A 24,535-nucleotide genomic window follows, 5' to 3' on the forward strand; every position below is an offset into this window, starting at 1 on the left:
AGTTGCTGAGCTTCTTAGTAACAGGTTTCTTTTCCATGCCAAATCAGTAAACGGTCTTCTGGCCTCTGCTTACATGGTGGTTGAGCTGTTACCAGGAGAGAACTCTTGTCAGCATAATCTAAATCTTTTTGCAAACTATTTGTGCTGTGTTAGAGCAGCTATGTTCTTGTTGCAGTAAAGCCAGTGGCACCACCTAATAGGGGAGGTGTCACCAGTATGCGAGTGAGCGAGGATTTTCTGAAATCTGATTTTACTTAACTGTGCATGTTCTGTTGGTATGTACACCTTTGACAATGTTAATTATTTTGTTGACATTAGCACTTCAACACATTCCCATGTGAATAGCAGTGAAAACCACCAAAAGCTTCTTTTAAAAATGATTAACTTTTTTAGTTTTCACTGTTTAGCTATCCAGTCATCTTGTTGATCATTCTCAGAATGAAAATCTACTTGATATGTAATCTACAGACTTGGAAGCGAGCCTGCTTGTCAGTTAGCTTTGCCTCAACTGTTTCCCCTTTATTCTGCTTAAGATAATGCTGCAGAAGACTGGCCAGTTACTTAGAAAAGTTCAGCACCTCACCAGTTGCTTAGATTCTTTTTCTTTGCTGTTTTGATATTGTCTGTTCCTGATCCCAAATTATGTTGAAAAATGTGGTAGTTTTTCTCATCAGTCTCATTGCAAGCTTTTTATAAGTCCCCAGCTTTTCATTAAATCAGAGCAGTGTTGGAAGTCAGGATTGAGAGCCCTTTCTTTGGTTTTGTGGCAGGAGGATCATTAAAGAAATGAAATTATTTTTCCTCGTAGAGGCTAAGGAAGCTGGGCTTATTTAGTCTAGAAAAGAGAAGACTGAGGGAGGATTTAATAGCAGCTTTCAGCTACCTGATGGGTGGTTCCAAAAAGGATGGAGCTGGACTGTTTTCAATGATGACAAACAAGGAGCAATGGTCTCAAGTTGCAGAAAGGGAAATTTAGGTAGTGGTAGTTTTGTGGGAGTTTTTCTCATCAGTCTCCTCATCACAAGTTTTCTATAAGTCCCCAGCTTTTCATTAAATCATAGCAGTACTCATGAAGAGGGTAGTAAAGCACTGGAACAGGCTACCTAGAGTGGTTGTAGAATCTCCATCCTTGTCTAGGGCCTGGCTAGGCAAAGCCTTGGCTGGGATGATCCAGTTAGAGATGGTCCTGCTTTGAGCAGGAGGTTGGACTAAATTACCTTCTGAGGTCCCTTCCAACCCTAATTTTCTCTGATTTTTGTTGCAGTTGCAAATGTATTTACAGCACCTAGATCCCCTAAAGATGTCAGTACATAGACACTAGTATTGGGGACATTCTGGAATCTGGTGTGACTTTGTATGTTAAAAAGTCGGTAGGAAGACTTGTTGGCTTCAGAAGCTGCCTGTTGCCTTTCAAACTGAATTAATTGGGTGTCATGCATATCAATATGGGAATCAATGGTTTTATGATGAGAACTGTTTTCTTAAGCATTTTTCATTTAGTGGGGAGAGTGACCTTTATGGAAGTTAAGGCCAGGAAGAGCTTCATAACCTGGGTAGATATTTGACAACTGGAGTTAGTTGGAATATTTTGTCTACTTTACTTGTTCCAGCTGTTTACTTTGTATTGCTACCTCTTTTTGGCTGACATGGCCAAAAGTAGCATCACAAAAGGCAGTATTGCTGGAAGGACTCCATTCATTTGGACAACACCAACCAGCCACACCTATAGCCAATTTAGGACTTTACCCTCTCTTTAAAATATTTTTACTACAGAGTTTTTCTCCTTGCACCATCTGCTGCTGCAGTCTCTTAGTGCTCCCCTGGTATATCAGCAGCTGCCTCCCAATGGCACTGCTGAAGTTCTCTTTCTGTTCCTCCCTCAGAGACCAAAAGCATTTTAGCAAGGACTCTCCATGCTTTTGGCAGACAGTGAAGAACAAATTGCAAGTTCTCAGGCTACTTTGGGTCCCCCGTAAGCTAAACCGGATAGTGCCATCAACCCCAATTCTCAACCTGTGCTAAGCCCCCATATCCCAGCTATATACCCCAGTATGAGTGACACACAGACAATGAATTGTTCTCATCTCTCTCTCGCAGGTGGTGGCGAATGCTGTGGCTGCCTTGTCTGAGATCAGCGAGTCGCATCCTAATAGTAACCTGCTGGACCTGAACCCACAGAACATTAACAAATTGTTAACTGCTCTAAATGAATGCACCGAATGGGGCCAGATCTTCATTCTGGACTGTCTGTCCAACTATAACCCCAAGGATGATCGTGAGGCTCAAAGGTATGCTGGATCATACCCTTCACATGCAGCTAATGGCCACATGTCTATGCTGCCTCTGTGTCACATCTGGCACCCCTGCTGAGAAGTATATCTTGGTTGCTCACCCCTGCTCAGCATGAGTCACATCCAAAAAGGAGGCGCAGGGTAGAAGATTTAGAGCAACCCTAACGCACCTTGGCACCACTCTCAACTGCTCTTTCTTGAGCATGCTCCTTGTTGGATGCTCAGGGTTGTGCTAAGGCCTCATCTCTGGTATTTAACTGGACCAGCATGGGGGCAGTACAAAACAAACCCAGTGTCCCATCTCTTTGAGGCTTTATGGGCAGGCTTGATGAAACAGGTTTTTACAGGCTTTGAATGGCAGAAATAGATTTCACATAAAGTACTTCAAAGGCATGGGTGTTTGGTACTGCAGGCATCTGCTAGGACCAGTTACCAAGCTGCATAGGCCTACCCTCGCCTATTAGGCCATTACTGGTATCTTGTTCTCTGTATTTTCCTTAAGGAGCTGGACATAGTAATCTCTCATCCCAGCAATGGATTAGTGGAGACTAGCCCTATTGTAAGAACTGGCCAATGCACTTTACACAATACAAAAGTTTTAGTATTGTTCCTTAAAAGAAAAAAATGATTTTTGCTTTGTTTTCCTAGTTTGCATGCCACGAAAGCCCTGGAAGGTGTTTTAAAAATAACGTATTTTTTATATTATGTCAGGTTTCTTATAAATCAGAAGTTCTTATGACTAGAAAACTAAGCTAACATTACAGGGCAGGAAATAAACCTGAGGAATGACAACTAGGAAGGGATCTTTGTGTTTAAAACTCTCTCTTTGGTTCATACCTGTAACTTCAATGCACAACAGAGAATAAAAGGAGTTTGTGCTAGATTCAGCACCATCGATTCTGGTTAAGATCACAGTTAACACTACTTGAAACCTGCCTTTTGGTTCTGTGGCAAACCACGGAAAGGTCAGGCTCTGTCCCTGATATTTGAAGGGTGGGAGGAAAAGGTTGGGGGAGAGCATAAAGTCAAAAAGCTACAATTTTTTCTTCTTAAAGTATTGAAAAAGGATGAAGGCCTGTGTTTTTAAAATTCTGTGCAGGCCTCCTTTTGATGTGCTAGGTTTTGTTCAGTAGCTGTGTTTTTGCAGCAGAACAGCTAATTCCATCTTAAATTGTGCTGGTTTCTTCTTTATACCAGATGTTCTAATATCTCCTGTGCCTGGGCCCAAACTCAAGCTCTTAATTATCTCTAAAACCCCACAAAGATCTCCAAGACACTATGCCTGAGTTACCTTGGCTTCACCAGAATGGTGCTGTCGGTTTTAAATCCTTTGAAAGGCAGTGTTTGAAAATAGGTGGAATGTGTTTGTTGCACCTTTCTGTGGAGCTTGACCCTTGACTCCGTAGTTCAGAGTTGCTGGGTAGTCCTGACTTCTTGAATTCTGCCTGGTTTCTGATAGGATAATTCCTCCTTATACAGGTTTCCCTCGATTTATGTGGTACATGTGTTCCTGGAAAACTGTGCATAAATTGAATTTGCATAAAGGGAACCCAGTTTACAATATAAGAAATAGGGATACATTCCTACAGCGGTGAGGGAGGAAGGGAGTAAGGCTGGGGGGGATGGGACTAGGGAAGGAGCGGGAGGAAGGTTGTGGTGCAACCTGTCGGCTGCTCCTGGGGCTGCGGCAGGGAGCAAAGCAGAGGAAACTGTGAGTGGGCGTGGGATGCAGGGGGTGCGTGGCTTAGCTTGTGCTGCTACGCACATCCCAGGAGAGCCGTGGGCTGGGGGGGCTGTGCCAGGCTCTTTCCAGGGGACACGTGCCCCCAGATCTGTGAGCGGGACGAGGGCAGGCTGCTGCTGCAGGCTGGAGCTGGTGAGGGCCCCATTTTCTTCTCAGTGTTTGCTGGTGGTGCTGGAAGGGCAGGTTGGGGGGCTATGGCGAATTTTGGGGTAGCAGCAGCTCCCCTCCCAGCGCCGTTGAACTCCAGGAAGAGCTTGGTGCCGCTGCCGGCCCCCCCGTCCCATGCCCTGCACCCACTTACAGTTCCCTCTGCTTTGCTCCCTGCTGCAGCCCCAGGCCTCTGCTTCTCCCCACTTGCCCACTGCTGCAGCCACCCCAGGAGCAGCCAACACCAGCTGCCTGCAGCCGCTGGGCTGCACCATGCCCCAACCCCCCAGGGGCTCCACTTTTCCCCACTCAACCAAACACCTGCTGCAGCAGCCCCAGAGCAGCCGACGACACCACCTGCCTGCACCGTGGCATGGCACAGCCCAAAAGCTGGGGTGAGTGGGGACAAGTGGAGCCCTGGGGGGTTTGGGGCACAGTGCAGCACAGCGGCTGCAGGCAACTGGTGTCAGCTGCTCCCAGAGCAGCTGCAGCAGGGGCTGGGGTGAGTGGGGCCTTAGCCCCATGGCCCTTTCCCCTCCCCCCCACAGATTTACCTGCAAGGGGGGGCGCCTATGCTGATCGCATAAGAGTGAATTTACCTCACATATAGTGAATTTGGGGTATAAAAAGGGTCATTGTTTAAGAGCTAATTCACATATACAGAACCCACATAACTCGAGGGAAACCTGTATGGCACTTTGTTTCATAGATTTCCAGGAGTTTTACAAAGAAGGTTGGTATCACTTCCATTTTTGGGGATAAATGCTGAGCGGAAAGTCTTGGCAATGTGAGCAGTGACACTTCCTTGTTCAGTTCCTTCTGTGTTCAGGAAAACAAGACTTGGATGGTTCTTTGTAAATATGCACCATTGCATGAAACAAACACCTGACTTCAGCTGTTTCTCTTCTGAACAGAAACAACTTTGTGTCCTCAGTTCAGGTGAAGTCTTATGGAAGGAGTTCTGAAATAATCTTAAAAAAAAAACATTTCTTGTGTTTCTTCTTTAGCATTTGCGAGAGGGTGACTCCACGGCTGTCTCATGCCAACTCGGCAGTGGTGCTCTCTGCAGTGAAAGTCTTGATGAAGTTCCTGGAGCTCTTACCCAAGGACTCAGACTACTACAACATGCTGCTAAAGAAACTAGCTCCTCCGCTTGTAACCCTGCTGTCAGGAGAACCTGAAGTTCAGTATGTTGCTCTGAGGAATATCAACTTAATTGTGCAGAAAAGGTAAAGACTGGAGTCCTGCCCTCCTTGGGTGCAATGAAAGGGTGCTGGTTGATATGTACAAGCTTACTTGGAAGACTTAAGCTCTAGATGCATCTGTGATGAAATGGTTGACTAGTTGTCACAACAATGTTCAGCCAGTAAGACTTTTTTAGTTTTTGGTTTTTTAAGTGGATGATCTCGGACACTATTATTTTCTTTCTTTTCCTGTCATAGTGACAGCCAGAAGGACCCTTCCCTCCATGCAGTAAAGAATCCAAACCAATAGAAGGGATTGATGAACATGGAGCTCTGCTGAATTAGAGGGCATGTGGTTGGTCTCTTTGAAACCAGTCCATTCTTGTGTACTCTTCAGCTAGATGGTGGCAGCTTGAACTGTACATTTTGAAAGCATCGCTCTGCCACTAGAGCTTTGTGATTTCTTTTTGAACAACTGTTCTCGCATCTGTTTGCAAATCTGTGCTGAACTGATATCAGTGAACTCCCAGCAAAAGCTGAACTTGATTTAAAAACTAAACTACTTGTGTGTGAAATAGGAAGCTGTTTAATTTTCAGGCTTGGGTTGATTCTGTTGCATGTGTTCTTCAGGCCTGAGATCTTGAAGCAAGAAATCAAGGTGTTCTTTGTGAAGTACAATGACCCCATTTATGTCAAACTGGAAAAGCTGGACATCATGATCCGCCTGGCCTCTCAAGCAAACATCGCCCAGGTCAGCTCCTCAAGGTGCTCTTAGCCCTGCATGCATCCTTGGGATGGCAAACAATGTGAGGGAGGATTTATGTACAAATTGATACCTCCTTAAATTGTTCTCCACTACTGTGCAAGAAATGACAGCAAATCAATGCTCCCTTCAGCACAGTATATTGTTTAGTTACTTAAAAGCAGGAGCAGCACACCTGTTAAGTGGGTTTTACATTTTTGTAGTTGGGTCTCAGCAGAGCTGAGGTTAGAATTTAGGAAATTCTTGACTGTTCATGCTGTGCATCTTCTCTGTCCTATTACTACATTGCTGAAATGCCATGGTGTGTCCATTCTCTTTGGCAATATTTGCGAGCTCAAAGAGCTAGTCTGCATGAGAGAGCTTTAAGAGCAGCGAGCAAAGAGAAAGCGGGCACAAATTCTCCAGACAAATGTTTTTCTTCTTTTTTTGCAACGCCTTTGTGACGTAACCAATTCACATCAGCTCTTTCATACACATGGAACATATGAGAAACAAGAATATAAATGCTCTGCTGGGTCAGACCACAGATCCATCTAGCTCAGTATCTTGTCCCTCATAGTAACAGAGTAAATTCTAAAGGGAAGAGTTTAAACAGGACATACAGTATCTCAAATGATCCCTCCCCTGCTCCTTTCTCTTCATTGCTTCCAGCATTCAGGGTCCTAAGTTGTCCTAACTTTGAATTTGTACTCTATTGCATTAATACCCACTGAGGGACCTATCCACCATGAATTTGTTCAATCCCCTTTTGAACCTGGTTAAATTATCAGCTTCCAAATGAGGAGGAGCAGATGAGTTTGAAGTAGTAATAATATAAAATAACACATCCCATTTGTATTTTAAATATCTCTAGAACCAAAAAAAAAAAAAAGGTCAACCCAAAATTTTCCCAAGAAAGAATTGCTTCTCGTAGGCAAAGTGTCCTAGAACCTTCATGCATCTACCCGCAAGGACTGCTGTTGTGCCCCAGAATTCATGCATCTCCATGCATCAGACTGATAGGCCAGGGGCGTACAAAATGGCAGATCTAGCTGGTAGCTGGACTCTATTTCGTAGCAGCCCTTGCCCACATGGCTGAGGCTGATCTCCATGGAAACCCCAGCCACAGCTCACTGTGATACCAAGGCTACAGTTACCATGGAGACGAGCCCCAGCTGCACTGGCGGGACGTGCGGCAGGGCAGGGGGCTGCTCCGGTGTCACTGGGATCTTGCAGCAGGGGCAGCTTGGTCAGGGCCAGGGCAGAGCCACAGTCTCAGCCTGCATGTTCTTGGCAGGCGTGTGTAGGCAGCAGATCGTGCCTTGGCCCTCGCTTGGGACCGCACTGTCACCGCTGCAAGGAGCCAGGGCAGAGCTGCAATGCGCTGCCTGATGGTTCCTGCCCAGTGGGCAGTCTGCAGATCACAGCTCTGCCCTGGCCCCCACCAGGCTACCCTGCCACAAAATCCCAGCGGCTCCAGAGCAGCCCCCTGCCACGCGCCCTGCCAGCACAGCTGGGGCTGGTTTCCATGTGGCCAGGGGCTGCTGGGAAATGGACTCCACAGCCAGCCAGACTTTGCACACCTCTGTGATAGGCCTATAAAGGAATGGACAGCACTAGCTCCCTTCTCCCCTTTTTCTCCTATACTCTCTGGTGATGCTTCTAAATAAAGGATGGATTGTGCTAACAAGTTGGTCAAGGAAATTTGAAAATAGGTCAGATTGTGTCATTCTTCTTTCACCCACAGTGAAGTTGATCTTGCTGCTTCATTCTAGGCAGCCCTTCTGTAGGTGGAGTTTAGAGTTTGAATCTAGAGACTGCTCCTGGAATTTAAGGAGTATATTCATTTAATACCTGCACCTACAGTTATGGAGGGGACATTTTAGATTAAGTTTAAATATAAAACTTGAATTGCATTTACTGCACACTCTGCCATGGGGACATTATAGCTCCACTTACAGTCTAATAACCAAGCTTGGTTAGAAATGAAAGAGTCATTGGAAATGTTACCCTTCACTCTCTGACCCAAACAACTCAGGTTTTGTGTGATGCTGCCCAACAGGTTCTGGCAGAACTCAAGGAATATGCTACTGAGGTGGATGTTGACTTTGTCCGTAAGGCTGTGCGAGCAATTGGACGATGTGCCATCAAGGTTGAGGTAAGTATTTGGCATTTGTTTCTAGATTTTGCTATGACGTGCAACAGCACAATTTTTGAGCTCTTTGGCAACGCTGATGGATTTCCCTCCTCTACCCTGCATGGTGGGAAGGCTCCTTATCTCGGTCTTAAAGATTAAATGACTTGCTTATGGTTATACATGGGTCTGTGCCAGAGTCTAAGATGGAACATGAAAATCATGACTTTCAATTCAGTGCCTTAGAGGGGATGGTCTTATGATTCTCTTGGATCTTGAGGTTGTGGTGGATGCTTAGCTGATATAAATTGCCATCACTCTGCTGGCTTCAGTAGAATAATGACAATTACCCACAATGGCTGTGAGCTGGCATTTGGGGAAGGGAAAAGAGAGACTGTGTTTATTGCATAAAAAAGCAGAAAAATGTTTCTCTAAAATGGTTGATGGCCCCAGATGCATTTGAACAAGAGCTTTGAGAAGTGTTGAAGATTTGTTATTTTTCAGTATTCATATTTGAAGTCCCCCATCCCCGTCCTGCCCCTTAGATCATTTAGTGTTCAGATCATTTAGTGTTAAAGGTCTGTAAAACTTCTAGATTTATTTCAGTGTTCAACATTCCTTTTCAGTTTATAGGCAGAAACTATTTTCAAAGGAAAACAGTAGGCAATATATTAGTTTACTAATTTTAGGCAAACTTGTACTTCTCAAGGGTTGGACAGATCTATGAAGAGAGCAGGGACTTGTGGTGTAAAGTCCTGGCTTGTTAAGCCACTGTAGATAAACTCATGCAAAGTACTATGTGGACACTTACGCTTCAAGTTAAATCAAACTTGTTTAAATTTAGCTCAAGTCACTGTTGACTTTGGGAGCGGATTTAAGCGAACTCAAAACAAACCTGCCTTAAACTAAAGTGTCCACACACAGATTTGCACCATTTGCTTTCTTCTAGGGGATATGGTCCATTTGCTGCCTCCTGCCTTGCTGTCACCTAGTTCCTCTGGTCTGAATAGATTTTGGTTGAAGATTTTTACCTCTGTGGACTTCCCGCCACATGTCGGAGGCAGCAGAGGAGGTGATCTCCTGCCAGCCCATTTGCATTTCTAATTTTGGTGGATCTTTTCTAGTCAAATAATGAGAAGGAGACTGTTTAAAAACCAGCAACAGCAAACAGTTGGGCTTCTGAGGCAGAAAGTGCTACCTCTGTAAAGGAGCTTGAACAGATCTGGAGGTGATGCATTTACAGGCTAGTATTCTCCAAATCTCTCACTTGAATCCACTCCAGTCCCTCCACATCAGAAGTTGATGAGCTAACTGGGCCCTCTGATTTCCACAGAATCAGGTTGCTAAGATATCAGGATGCTGTAGGAGGCCTCTTGCCTGCCCTCACACATCTGGTCTTGTGAAACTCATGTCCAGTATATGTAAGAACTTAATAAGATGCCTAGCTTATTTTCAGTGATAATTCTTTACCATATTACCATAAAAATGCACATCCTAATAAGCAGAGTTAATTTTACTTTTAGCATCTTCTGAAGACTTTGCTTTTGAAAATTAAGGTCTGTTTATTTCTCTAACGATAGCTTGAAAAGAAGGCAATCTCAAAACAGTCCACTATAGCATGTAAGAGGACTCTTGTCTCTGGGTTAATAGATACCTGTTCCCAGGGCAACAGAGTTTATTAGAGGCCATTTCCATCATGGATTGTAACTAATGGAGGAATCTCCTCATTCTCTGAGCCATCAAAGCTCTCAAGTTTTCGATGGCTTAAAAATCTTCCTGACACAGGCCAGAGCCAGCAGGAACTCATGATGAATGAGAGTTCACAGGGAACCTCATCTCCGCCTGCAGGAATCCTGCCTTTCATCTAATTGTGTCTGTTCTAGGAGAGTAGATTCATGAATATATTTGTATCCACTGCGATTAGAGGCTGGGAGCAAATGCATTCCTCTAGTTTGGGAGCAAGTGCATTATCTGTCAGGAGTACAGGGAATTGTGTATTGGCTAACTCTCAGCAAGGCAAAAGAGAAACATGCCACCTGCAGCTATCATCATAGGGATACAAATGAAGCATCAGCCCAGCCCCAAAACTTTCCATCAGGTTAGAGCAGACAGGCTAAACAAGACACTGAGTGCAAGTAGCAAAGCTAATGTAGTAAATACAGTAGGTGTGGGGGTGTGGCAGGAGGGGTCAAATCCCATTCACAGTAAGACTTCCTCTGGAGACGTCAGCAAAAGTTCTCAGATAATTGCAGGAGTGGGATCTTTACAGTACAATTTACAGAATTGGGTTCACCTTTACTGGGTTGTGTTTGGTTTCTGTAGAACAGCAGCAATTTTGAATACCCCCTAGCTGGAAACTGCTTCTTTTCATATTAGCTCAGTTTCTACCTTTGCACTGCACAGTAGTCTGCCACACACACACATTGTTTCTGAAGTGATATGTTTTTGTATGGAGTCTGCCTGCAGAAACCTGTCCCACAATAATAAATTCCCCCCATATGGCAAGATGCATCTTGCCAAGAGTCAAAGTAGAATTGCATGTCCTTCCATAGCAATTCGCTTATAAAGAGCTCCTCATGGTACAGATCAGTACTGTGTAAATATAGGATATTATCCCTGGCATAAGAGAGCATTCTGCAGACTGTTCAATGGGTCAGAATTACCCATATTAATTTGCTTGTCCTGTTCCTGGTGCAGTTCTCAGCACTTGGACAATGAGGTTTCATCAGTTTCACCTTTAAGTTCTCATGCCCCACTGCATTGTTTGGACTGCAAGCAAAAATATTTCTAATGGCAAGCTAGGCTTTGTGCAGCTACTTTGAAAAGAAATCATACTGTTTTAGTACAATTATAACCCATGTTCCTTTAAGGTCAGGTAGGAAGAATGAAAAGTTCACCTTGTTTGAAATCAGGGAGCAAAGTAGAGCTATAGAACTGCTTCATGTCCATCATTGCTATTGAACATCTGGGAAGAGATTAAATAACTCATCTGGATATGTCTTCCTTACTGGCTGAGCCTGTGGAACTCATTGAGATCCCAAGTGAACAGACAGCCCAAAAGTCCATCTGCATAACATTTGTAACCTGGAGACCCTGAGGCTTTTCAGCTTCACAGTCCTCAAATGATGGCTTCTTACACCTCAAATGATGGCTTCCCAAGCAAGCAAGAGAAGAGATCAGAGCACCCTGTTATCAAGGCAGACACCTTTCAATTACAAGGTTCCAGGTATTTTTCTTGCTGTCTTAATGGTGTGACACACACTGAGCAGTGCTGAGGAGGACACCTTTTGTATTCTGTGTGCCTCTGTAAGAGACATTTCTAGGTAGCCTTTTGTTTTCAGTGCGAGGCCAGGACAAGTATGCAATTGGAGGTGTGCCCCTTTTCTACCTCTTCCTATTGTCAGTGCTGTCACTGAGTAGGATGCTACACTTGGAAAAATGTCGTTTTCTTGGCTGGGAGGAGATTCCTGGTCACTTAAGCCAAATGTCACAGGCTTGATTTATTTGCTGCCTGAGGTTTGTCCATGAGATTTTGCCAGTTCTCAAACTGAGCTTCTGATTTTGCTGTTTAATCCCCTTTGTTCCTCCTTACCACCCCCAAGCACTTCAAGATTGAAGGGGACTATTAGCTCACTCAAGTCTAAGATCCACCTACGTAGATATTGTCTGTACCCTATAATGTTTGTGTCTCTATACTGAATGCTCTGTGAATATATTTATGGTGGCTGCTTATACACTGCCTTGAGCAGTCTGTTCCTCACGTTTAATCATTGGCTATGTAATGAGGCTTTATATGTACTCTGCTAACACCTCATTCTAGGCCCTGTTGCATCTGAGCCATTTATAGCTCTTGTGTGTGGCATCCTTTGCTAGTACCCCTCAGAGCATTGTCTTCCTGATTTTCCTATCTGCTAATATAGCTCTACTACCTAGATATTCTGTTAGCACAGAGAGCATTCTAGCAGCCAGTCTTACTCTGTAATGGTGCTTAAAGCTAAGGTTTCAAGCCAGTTAGTCAATCTAAGAGAGGTATCTGGCCATAGAGTTAGTGAACCCACCCCATAGATACTGAAGCTGCTGTTCCATACCAAGTTTGCTTTGTGGTGCTAATCAGCAGGGAGCTGGGTTTTCTGTCTCCCACAGAAAAACGTAGTAAAACAAGGATTTCCCTCCTTACTGGAGTAAAACATGGGTTTCTCATTTTAGCAGAGAAACCCAAGGATTTTACAGTTTTGCAGTGAGTTCTCTGCAGGCTGCCAGAGTTCCAGCCTGAAAGGGGCTGGGAAGAGCAAGAGGAAGGTGGTTAGGCAGGGGGTGCCATGTCATTGGCGGTGGCAGTCCCTCAAAGTCAAGGATGACATCTGTTAGGCTTGATGGGTCCTCAGGTGACTGAGGAGCCCAATTCTGGATGCGTACATTCTTTTGCAATGGGGCATGGTGTTACACGGAGGAGTGGGATTCACAGTCCTGGGTTGGTCTCCTTCTCCTTCCTCTACTGCTGCCATTTCACCTTGGTATCGAGTTGTTGGGCCTCAAAGTGGTGTGCACCTTGGTGGACCAGATGGCTCCACACCGAACAGTCAGCAGCTTGCTCCTCCCACCTGTTGATGTTAATGCCTATGTGCTTGAGGGCAACCTTGAGCGTGTCTTGCTTCAGTCGCCCTTTGAGCATTGGCCAACAGAGAGCTGGGAGAAGAGAATCTGGCAAGGGAGGCGGTTCTTGGACATGTGTACGCGGTGGCCTGTCCATCAGAGTTGATTTCTCAAGAGCAAGGCTTTGATGCTAGTGGACGCAGCTTCATGGAGGACACTCATGCTGGTCAGACGGTCCTCCGATTTGATCCCTGGGATTTGACACAAGCACCACTGATGAAAGCTCTCTAGGGTCTTAATGTGGCGTCGGTAGACAGTCCAGCTTTCACTGCAGTAGAGGAGGGTGGTCAGCACAACAGCCTTATAAAGCAGGAGCTTTGTTGACTTCCGAAGGTCTCTATTTTCGAAGACACATTGCCGCCGTCTTCAAACTGCGACACTGATGCAGTTGACCTGATGGTAGCCTGTTGAGAGAGGTGGCTGTCAAGATACAGAAAGTGCTCCACGTACTCCAGAGCCTCCTTGTCTACGTAGATAGCACAAGGGATGTTCATCTGGCTTGGGGAGGGTGAGTGGAGAACCTTTGTCTTGGCAACGTTCAGGAACAGGCCAAGTCTCTTATATGAAGTGTCAAAGAGATCTAGGGTCACTTGCACATCCTGTGCAAAGTGACCCATCACACAGCAATTGTCTACAAACTGAAGGTCATGGATGTCCTTGGTGGTGAGTTTCGTTTTTGCCCAGAAGTGCCCAAGATTGAAAATCTTCCCTTCCAGTTGATACTGGGTACTGACGCCAGATGGTGGATAATCTTGGATGAGGTGGATGATGACGGTCAGGTAGATGGTGAACAAGCTGGGGGTGATCGCGCAACCTTGTTTACCCCAGTCTGGGTGTAGAAGACATCGGTTTCAGATCTTCCACTCAGGATAGTGGCGGTCATATCGTCATGCAGGAATCTCAGTATGGTGACAGACTTCAGCGGGCAGCCAAGGCATTGGAGGATGGTCCACACAGCTTCATGATTTAAGGAATCAAACACCTTGGTCAGGTCAATGAAGGCGAGGAACAGTTCTTGATTTTGCTTCCAGCATTTTTCTTGGATCTTCCTGGCAATGAAAACCATGTCTGCAGTGCCCCGGGATGGTTGGAAGCCACATTGGGTTTCCGGAAGGATCTCCGTGGTGATGGGATGAAGGCAGTTCAGGAGGATGCGGGCCAGGATATTACCTGCGGTGGACAGGATAGAAATCCCCCTGTAGTTCCCACAGTCAGATTTGTCTTCCTTCTTGTGGAAGGTCATGCTGATGGTGTTCTTGAGATCCCCGGGGATGCCCTCTTTGTCCCAAAGGTGGAGGATAAGCTGGTGGAGTTGTGATGCGAGCTGGAAGCCACCAGCAGGGTAGACCTCTGTGGGTATACCATTGGGCCTGCAGGCTTTGTTGGTTTTCATCTGTTGGATGGCCCGCTTCAGCTCTCAGATGGTTCGTGGATCACCAAGGGAAACCACCACAGGGTGTTGCGGGACAACTTGGAGAGTCTCCTCTGATATGGTGGACTCCCAGTTCAGGAGGAGTTCGAAATGCTCCTTCCAGCACAGATGGATGGCATCATCATCCTTGAGGAGCCATCCTGTGATCGGAGGGGGTTTTGTCCAATGGAGCGGTGTCCATAGGTTGTCTTGGTAGCCTGGAAGAAGTTATGTATGTCATGCTGGTTGGCGTAGCTCTGGATCACGCGCACCTTCTCTACCCACCAGTTGTTTTTCATGTTACGGATGCATCGCTGGACCTTAGCCTTCAGCTGGTGGTACACTGCTGTCTTTCGCCGAGTTTGTGGGTGGCTTTGCCAGGTGATGAAGGCCGCATGCTTCCACTTGAGGAGATTGCAGATCTGAGCGTCATTGGCATCAAACCAGTCCTGGTTCTGTTGCAATGCGAACTCAATAGTCTGGACGCAGGCGTCTTGGACAGCAGACTTGAGTTGCTCCCAGTGTGCCTGGATAGAGATGTCATCATTGCTAGGGACTTGCTCCGGTGTACTATACAACTGGGCCTGGAACTTCTCCCGCTGTGCAGGCTGTGAGGAAGGTGTGGGGAGTGAGGGGCACCAGCAGGGCTGTGGGGTGCCTTTAATTTTAATCATGGATTTGGTGGGTTTTATTAGAGAATTTGCAATTTTTTTATCAGAGAATATGCAACTTTTTTTATCAGGGAAAACCAGGATCCCTGCCACTTCTCCCTGTAGCTTTTACATTCTTCTCTTCCCCCAGCACATTGTACTAATCCCCCTTGAACTTCCTTTCAATCCTGAACACTGACAGGCAGCTCCTGCAGGGTGCTAGCCTGTTTTGTGTATTGGCTAGCAAGGGGATGCAGAAATATTAATGCAGGTAGTGTTTGTTAATATCACTTTTGCATGTGTGCTGACCACTGGTTGGATATCATGTCAGAATAAAACTTTTTTTTTTCTTGTGACAAGCCCTTGAGTTAAAGGGCAGTGTCTTTGTCCTGCAAAATTTTGAATATGCCAGCACTAAGCTCCTATCTGCAAACTGTGCACGTGCTCAGGGCTGCTTGCTAGCCTTTGCCTCTGTTTTGGGCTTAGAAGTACACCTCAATTTTCAGATCATATACAACATGTGGGTGGTTTATTTGCTTTGCCTTGCGGCAAGTTGTTCTAAGACTACCATACTGCTTTTCTCCTCAGCAATCTGCAGAACGCTGTGTGAGTACCCTGCTGGACCTCATCCAGACCAAGGTCAACTATGTTGTCCAGGAGGCTATTGTTGTCATCAGGGACATCTTCCGCAAGTATCCCAACAAGTAAGTGAAAGTATTTCAGGCCTAAGGACCTGAGCAGTTAATGCCTTAAAGGACAACTGCCCCTATTTTGCTCAGTGCCCTGTAACTCAAAGCTCCCATCATTTGTGTAACTTCTCCAACTTTAATGGATAAGGTGGCTCTCTTTCTGAAAAGTGGACTATTCTAATCCAAGAATGTGGTACCCTAGTGTTGCTAATAGATTGCTCTTTGACACAGTATGTGTTTGAGTGGGAAGAGTTTTCCTCCATACAGATGTTTAGTTTTCATTAAATACAAGTTAATTAAAATCAATAAAATTCTGATTTTCTGGTGGTTACATTGAAACACTGACCTATCTTACAGCATTAGGCTCTTGTAATTGCTAGCGTCTGTCGGGTGATTTTATAAGCCACCTCCAGCAGAAGGTTCACAAACTTCAAAACATGTTTCACCTCCCAAGAGTTCAGGGTGTTGTTTCAAACAAACTGCTCCGTTTGTTAAATGTTATCAGAAGGCTAATGTTAGCCTTCTGTTTTCATAGTTTCATAGTTGGTAGGGTTGGAAGGGACCTGAGGAGATCATCTAGTCCAACCCCCTGCTGTGGCAGGAAAGAATACTGGGGTCAAACGACCCCGACCAGTTGTTCGTCCAGCCTCCTTTTAAAGACCTCCAGGGTAGGAGCCAGCACCACTTCTTTTGGAAGTTGGTTCCAGGTCCTAGCCTCCCTGACAGTGAAATAGTGCTTCCTAATGTCTTAATGTCTAGCCTGAAACTGCCCTCCGCTAGCTTGTGTCCGTTGTTTCTTGTAACTCCCGGGATTGCTCGGGGGAACAGGGACGCTCTCAGTGCCTGTTGGTCCCCCTTGACTAGTTTGTAAACGGCCACTAGATCCCCTCTCAGCCTTCTCTTTTGGAGGCTGAACAGGTTCAGGTCCCTCAGCCTCTCCTTGTAGGGCTTGCCCTGCTGCCCCCTGATCATGCGGGTGGCCCTCCTTTGGGACCTCTCCATATTGGCCACATCCCTCCTGAAGTGTGACACCCAGAACTGGACACAGCACTCCAGCTGCAGCCTGACCAGTGTTGCGTAGAGGGGGAGGATCACCTCCTTGGACCTGCTTGAGATGCATCTGTGGATGTACGACAAGGTATGGTTGGCCTCCCTGACTGCATCCCCACACTGTCGGCCCATGTTCATTCTGGTATCAATGATGACTCCAAGATCCTTTTCTGTCTCAGCACTGGCAAGCAGGGAGTTCCCCAGCCTGTAGGTGTGTCGTTGGTTCTTCCTCCCCTTTTATTTGAGGGACTTGTGTGTGTTCAGCTAGTACAGCAGCATCTTTCAACTGAGATGTGAGGATAGATGAGTAGCAAAGGGTATACATACATCTTCAGGCCTCTATGGCTTATCCTGCTGTCAGTTGCAGGGAGACTCACTACATGCCATAGAGGTACCCCACCAGAGCTGTGTGCTGATGCCAATATTAATTTTAGTGCTAAGCTATTGAGGAGGTATTGATACCCTGGTTAGAAATCCCAGCCAGGAACAGCAGCCAGTGAAAAGGCAAGACCTGATAAAGATTCAAGAGAAGTGACTGAGCTTATTTGACTTGTTGGAGAAAAGATACCTTTTATTAAGGAGACAAATATGGCAAGTCTGTCTTGAGTTTTATCTCCTACATAGTCTTGCAGCCTAAAAGAGAAAGAGGAGCCTTTGGAATCTTAACTAAGTGGGCATCATTTACGAAGATGATAGTGTCATTGGAAACATTTTTATCATGTAACTCATCTCCTTGCTGTGTGCCATTTTATAGTTCGTAATAATGTAAGTTGTCATGATTTTGATCAGAGGGCTTCACCCCTAATGGCATGGCATGGGTTAGAGTGCTAGTTCCACAGTGATGTGATTTGCCCCCAGTAATTAGGCTTTGTTCTGGTAAATCAGGTATGAGAGCATCATTGCCACATTGTGTGAGAATCTAGATTCCCTGGATGAGCCGGATGCCAGAGCTGCCATGATCTGGATAGTGGGTGAATATGCAGAAAGAATAGACAACGCAGATGAGCTGCTGGAGAGCTTTTTGGAAGGATTCCATGATGAAAGCACCCAGGTAAAGCTGTGCTCTCCACCCCCATCCTTCAAGGTGTTATGCAGTGGGTGTACATGGCTGACCACAGTATTCCTAGAGCTAATTGGAAAACTTCAAATGTTTGGCTAAAATTCAAGGACTCTTGGGAGGCTGTCCTTCAGGATCCCCTGCTTTCATTTCCCTGTATAGACTGGCTCCCTGGTTTGACTGTGTCTTGCATAATACACCATAATATGTCCTCTAAAAAATAAAACAGGTGGGAAGCAGTGCATGATGGGAGTTTCCATATGTAGTATATAATGGGAAATGTTACTTCTGTCAGGGAAACCAGGACAAATGGGGACACAAGGATATCCCAATCCTGAAGGTGCTACAGCAGCAAAATATTTTGTGGCTTGGGTCCATTTTGTTTTCTGACAAAAATATCAACTAGGACAGACCTGGCACTTCATGCAAAATTTCATTTAGTTGAAGACCCAGTTTTCTAGAGGACACTCTCTGTTGAAAACTTTCAGCCAGTCCTGAGTGTGAAATTGCATATTCCAAGGCATATTACATCAGGAGTGATCCTGACTGACCTAGCTATGCTGGGATAGTGGGGACTCAAATTATTCTGACAAAACTTCACTGTTACTAGTTTAAACCTGTTTCACTAGGTTGGAGGTTGAAATAAGCTAACACCAGCTACAGTGCAGTCTTGCCAGTATGAGTTGATGGTAGGAGCACTTTGCCAGTATAGCATGTTGGTATTCCTATTGGGGTAATGCACTGCTAGTGTAGCCATGGCCTGAGGCTAAGTCTGAATGGTCCTCTCTGCCATTTGCAGAAGAATTCAATAGGCTTGTTTTGTGTCTTACTGGAATACTGAGTTAGTGCATCAAGTAGGTAGCTTCTTTTGCTCTGAGGAAAGGAAAGACTTACATATGCTGTCCTAGTTGGCTTTAACACCCCCTCCCCCTCATGTCTGCTTGGGAGAGGTGAACAATGAAGTAACTTACAATGTGATCATCACTGACCCCAACAGCTTGTTAAGACAGTTTGAGATCTTAATGCAAAACTACAGCAATGGAAGTATAAAATAAAACCTGTGATTTAAAAACAAACAAACATGGAGCTGTTTAACTCATTGGGCAAAAGGTTCACATGCTTTGTGCTAAATCAATATTCTGTATGTGCAGTTTGCATTAGCTTCTAGCCAGTTAAAATGAGACAGTAGCATATGCTGGTATGCAGGGTTCTGCTGTGTTGTTTGGGTTTGGACAAGGCAGTGTTACAAGCTAGCCTCATATTGTATCTTTGAGTATCTGCATACTTTTATGTTCCTTTCCTAACCTTTGTTGTGTTCCTGCTTTATCTTAGGTGCAGCTCACTCTGCTGACCGCTATAGTGAAGCTGTTCTTAAAGAAGCCCTCAGAAACGCAGGAGCTGGTTCAGCAGGTCCTAAGCCTGGCCACACAGGTATGCCAAGCTGTATCCAGTAGGAACCCAGGTGGTCCAAGCATCGTGATGCTGGCAGACAGTACAGTGTGTTCTGCCTTGACAATGCCAAGGGAACTAGATGTGCCAAGAGACAGGAATGAAGGGTATCTACAGCATAACCAGTTTCTCCACTCTGAGTCAAAGGGCTGTGACTTTCAGTGTTTGGGTTTGCCAAGGCACTATTGCTGTGGTGTAGTCGCTGCTTAATTCTTCTTCAACCCTTGCTCCCACCCTGGTTTTGTCTCTGTGATGTGGAACACGAAGCATAGGATGGGTAGGTTCCATAGAGATCCAAAGAATCTTCTCCCTCAGAAAGATGGCTTGTAGTTAAAATCGGAGAGATGAAGTGGAAGAGAAGAGATGTCGGGATTGGCAAACATTTTGTAACCAGTGGGCAGTGGAGCAGAACACTAGCAGTGTTATGAAATCAAAAGAACAAGGCTTTCTTTTGCTCCCAGGCTGCCAACAAAAGTGGCAATGTTGTTGGACATTTTTAATGCTGGATTTAGACCAGCTTGCATGGGCTGCTGAGCAGAGATCCCCTGACCTTGGATCCCTGTGAATCTGAACCAGATTTGAACTGACAGCCTGAAGTCCTGCAACTCCAGATTGTTAGAGAGGATTTTCCTCTGACAGGAACAGCGGAGGCCTCAGCTTAGCTGTCTTGCATTCACTGGGGCTAGTCGTCCAGTGCCCTTTGCACCCTCTCTTCCAAAGACCTGCTGCATTGTACAATTAATATAAAATGCCTTCCAGCTTTCAGAGAGTTGGTTCTTTTTTCAAAATGTTTTAAACTGCCATCATCTGATCTGCTTTGCTTTAAGAAAGGTCACAGGCATGGTCTGCTGGCATTTAGAATCCTCACCTTGATGTGTGGAGCCACCGTTAATGCCATCAAAGACTGGGGTAAAAGTTGGGTCTGGAGCCTGCATAGCAGCAAAGACAAAGATGCCATTAGGCAGTCCCTGAACTTTATGCTTGGTTGGGTCTAGGATACAGTGTATCATTATAGAGAGAGCCTGCAAAAGAAATGTGCCAGGCATTAAAACCCACTCTGCTGAGTCACAAAACACTTAAGAGTCTATTATGATCCTAGGGTGCCATTTTTTCCCCTCTTGTTTGTCACAAACCTTAATTCAGTCTGGCTTATTGCATATTTCTATGAATAATAATGCAATGCAAGTTACATAGCAATAGGCCCTTTAGTGTTTTAGTGCTCTGACCTCTGATTCAGAGGTAGAGATACTGTTATTTTTCACTTTAGCATGAGAGTATCTAAGCATGTATTTCTAGCCATCTCTAATTTGAGGGCTTAATGTGTGTCGGGAGCGATCTCCAGAACAAAATGGAGGTGAGATTGTAGCATGTGGTAGGGTACCCGTGCTAGCCCAAATCATCCAGCCTAGATAACAACCTCACTGAAGACAGTAGGAGAAGGAAGTGAGAAGAAAAAAAAATCTACTTTTGTCTATTCCAGCAGGTGTTTTGAGATTGAAATCTTATAAAACCTGGTTACATTCAGTTGGCTATAATGCTGGAGAAGCATTTAGACTTGAGGACGGGTATGTGGGGCAGGGAGGGGTGCATTTGGGGAGGGATGTGTGATTGTGTGTGGGAGATGGTGTGGTTGTGGTGCTTGTGGGAGAAGGGGTTTTGGGTATGGCGGGGTGTGCATGGAAGCCTGCCGCTGGGGGGGCCACCCCCCCCCGCGCACACAGCCCCCTGAGCTGGTCAGCATCTGCCCCACAACAGCCCGGAGTCTGTGCTCCCAGCCCCACAGTCCCAGCCCCATCCCACACCCACTCTGGACTCACCCCAGCAGGAGCAGACCAGCCAGAAATCCACATATACATCCCTAACCCCAGCCTGCCCCGTGCCTGCTCTGCACCGCCCACATGTGGCATATCCTGCTGCCCCCTGGACACACAGTAGGGCTGAGGCGGCTCCTCACCTGGACTACTTTTCTAGATAGCTCAGGTGGTGGTGGTTCCTTCCAGCTGCTGCCACCGCTGGCCCCAGGCCTGTTGTACCGGTAGGAGCCTATGTGTGTAGCCCTGATCCAGCCTGCCCCATGCTTGCTCTGGACTCATGTGCCCAGGCTCAGCAGTGGCGGCTGCCAGGCAAAAACTGTTCCTCGGCATGGGGGAAAAATGGCTCCTCCCCCTCATCGCTGCTGGATCCTTCCTGATGCAGCTGCCTGGAGCCCGTGTTGGGTTTCCCTGCATCTTCAGCACCACGTCTGGGCTGCCCAGTGGGGCAGCAGTGACAGAGCAGTTGAGACGCAAGGCACCCCGGCACAGGCTCTGGGCAGCTGCAGCAGGAAGTACCTGCCTGGCAGCCGCCATTGCTGAACCTGGGCGGGTGAGTTCCAAGTAGGTGCAGAGCGGCTGGGTTGGAGTCGTGCTGCTGGTTCCTTGCTCGTACCATGGATCTGGGGCCAACAGCAGTGACTGCCAGAAGGAGCCACTGCTGCCTGGGCTGCCTAGAAAGGCAGTCCAGCCACAGAGCCACCCCAGCCCTGCTGCATGTCCAGGAGGCTGCAGTACATGCCATGGGTGGGTGGTGTCTGGGCCAGGCGGGGCTGAGGGACCCACCATGGGCTGGGCAAAGCCCCTCCATGGGCCAGATCCAGCCCACAGGACGTATTTTGCCTGCCCTTGGCTGAGGGTTTGCCGCACTTTTTGCAAGAAGCTCTTGCAGGCTGGAACTCTGCGAGCCTGCAGAGAGCTCTTTGCAAAAGTAGAAAATCTGTGGGTATCTCCATTAAAATGAAAAATCCACTTTTTTTGTCTGTTAAAAGGGAAAATCCACAGTTTTTCCCATTTTTGCATGGGAAGCAGGAAACCTGGATCCCTGGTGATCAGCCCCCTTACTTCCATGGGTAGCTTAAATGTACAATATAAAATTACTCCTTACACCCCAAAAATACTGGAGCTTCTTGTTTCTTTTCCTTTTGAAGCTAGGCTTTTATCTCTCTTTTTTAAAACAGCTTTTCATGCTGGTACAGAATTATCTACAATAAAAAGGATGTTACTGACAGCTAGAGGCCTGAAAGACTGAAGAATGTCTTCAACAATGAGTGTGTGTGTGTGTGCGCGCGTGTGAGACCTTTTATGCTCCCTTTCAAAAGTGTATGTAAAGCAAACTCTTAACAAATTAGCCACCTATCCTGTGGCTTTATGTGCCTTGTCCTACCAGTGCCCTTGTAATCCTGTCATTGTCTTTCATGGCACAGTATTATGCATCTGCTACTAGTATGTGGCTGAATGAGGAAGTCATTTTGATCCCTCTATTTATATTTATGGTAGGATTAAATAAGGACAATTAGAAGAGCACATTTGGAATGGAGTGGAGGGAGTTCTAAATCCTGAGGTCTGTTGTACTTGATTATCTCACTCGATCCCTTTTCTATTCAACTAGATGTTTTCCTCTTTGACTGGCTATTTAGCTGAGGGGCAAGAAGCCAAACTCTAATTTTTGTTTCAAATGTTGCTGTTCATGACAAGTACTTCAGTCAGTAGCATTGTCTTCAAGGTTGTAGTTTCATTTCCAGTAAAACAGAACAAGGTTACTGGAAGAAAAAGAATGTGACTGCAGCAAATAAACCTGCTTCAAATCCCTGGATGAGACTCTGTTTTCTTTTAGGATTCAGACAACCCAGACCTGCGAGATCGTGGTTATATCTATTGGCGCCTTCTCTCCACGGATCCTGTGACTGCCAAAGAAGTGGTTTTATCAGAAAAGCCACTGATTTCTGAGGAGACTGACCTGATTGAGCCAACACTGCTGGATGAGCTCATCTGCCACATTGGGTCATTGGCTTCTGTGTACCACAAACCACCCAATGCCTTCGTGGAGGGCAGCCACGGGATCCACCGCAAGCATTTGCCAATTCACCATGGCAGGTAAGCAAGGAATAGCTACGTTATTGCCCTTCCCTGCTCTGAGAATGTGAATTAGGGAAGAAATAGTAAAAAAAATACCCCCAGCATGTTAACTTTTCAAAAACAGAAAGGGTAGAAAAAGTGCTAGGTCAGGTCATTGAAGTTTGGCCTGGAGTAAAACTAAGGTAAGTTAAAGCTTAAAAAATGCTGTGAAAATCGAAAGGTTTTGGTTTGTTCTGTATATGTTACAAATTTTCTCTAAAGGCAAAAAATACAAACCAAAGAGCAGACTGGGGAATAAGCTTGTGATCTGAAATCAAATAGTAAGTGCACAGTGTACTGGAATCCTTGTTTTACAGTGGGTCTGTTCAACTGGCAGCCCACAGGCTGTGTGCAGCCTGTGAGGGGTTAAATTGCAGTCTTCAGGCTCAAACCAGGCAGCTGCTCCTAACAGCCAAAGTCTCTGGGCTCTCCCTCCTCCTGCTCTTGCTTCAGAAGGCAGGGCAGTGCAGCACTGCATGGGGAGCTGACAGTCAGGCTGGGCTGTGCAAGGGGAGAGGGGAATGGGAGGTCGAGGGGGGAAGCATTGTATTCCCTGTGGTATGTGAGGTGGCTTTTGGTGCAGTGATGCTGGGGAAGTGCCCATGAGTGCATGTGTTGCAGCAATATATAAAGGAATTTTGCCTTTATGGTGTAGCAGCTTGGGGGAGGGATGCACAGAGCAGTTGGGGGCCTCGTGGTGCATGCCTGTGCAGCCCAGTCGTCTATCCGTGGCTTGCCTGCTGCTGCAGCCCGCACAGTGTGCAGCCCCCATTGGTGTGGCTTTCAGTGGCTTAGAAGTTGGACAGCCCCGTGTTACAGTATTTCATTCCGTTCCATGGTTCCTTCTTCAGGTGAGTTATATACTACTTGCTAAGTGCATCAGTTACAGTTGCAGCTCTTTTTCCAGTTGAAGGTATAGTATCAATGTAATGTGTACCAGAAACCCTGGGAAGTCGTTCTTGAACCACTGTTGGTTTATTGTTTGTTTGATTGTTTTGCTATCCTCTTGCAAATCGGTATAGATAGTTGTGCCTTTGCTGTCTCCTCATATCTCCCTTCCATAGATACAAATACTCCTGATGGCTAAAACACTTTCCATGGCTTTGGAGCATTATGAAGTTTAGTAGCTTTTCCTCTGTCTGAAACTTAGTCTGGCTGCATTGACCAAAGGCCTGCAACCTCAAGTTACACTCAGGACTTCTGGGGCTTCTGCAGCGTAGTGCAATGGAAACAGAAGAACTATGTTCTGCTCAGGGGCCAATAGCAGAATGGGCTAGCTCAGGCCAAAGGTGAGACCAAATCTCCATCTCAGGCTTGGCCAACTAGCTCTCCTGTTCATTGTTATTTCAGGTCAAAGCTGATATCTCAGGTTTTTACTAGCTCAGATGAGTTCTTCACCACTTCT

At 46.0% G+C, this 24,535-nt stretch overlaps 1 protein-coding gene across 6 annotated transcripts in view; it reads left to right on the forward strand.

Moving 5' to 3' along the window:
• Positions 1-24,535, forward strand: part of AP2B1 (adaptor related protein complex 2 subunit beta 1) — a 139,273-nt gene that overhangs the window by 43,973 nt on the left and 70,765 nt on the right. For all 6 annotated transcript variants that reach the window (XM_059717064.1, XM_059717068.1, XM_059717065.1 and 3 more), the window contains 8 exons: positions 2,098-2,288; positions 5,190-5,411; positions 5,997-6,117; positions 8,171-8,266; positions 15,545-15,660; positions 17,581-17,746; positions 19,085-19,183; positions 22,850-23,109. In XM_059717064.1, the coding sequence (XP_059573047.1) occupies positions 2,098-2,288; positions 5,190-5,411; positions 5,997-6,117; positions 8,171-8,266; positions 15,545-15,660; positions 17,581-17,746; positions 19,085-19,183; positions 22,850-23,109 (1,271 nt within the window). The remainder of the gene's footprint in view (positions 1-2,097; positions 2,289-5,189; positions 5,412-5,996; positions 6,118-8,170; positions 8,267-15,544; positions 15,661-17,580; positions 17,747-19,084; positions 19,184-22,849; positions 23,110-24,535) is intronic.

The sequence above is a fragment of the Alligator mississippiensis genome, chromosome 14, assembly GCF_030867095.1.
Source record: "Alligator mississippiensis isolate rAllMis1 chromosome 14, rAllMis1, whole genome shotgun sequence".
Classification (NCBI taxonomy): domain Eukaryota; kingdom Metazoa; phylum Chordata; order Crocodylia; family Alligatoridae; genus Alligator; species Alligator mississippiensis.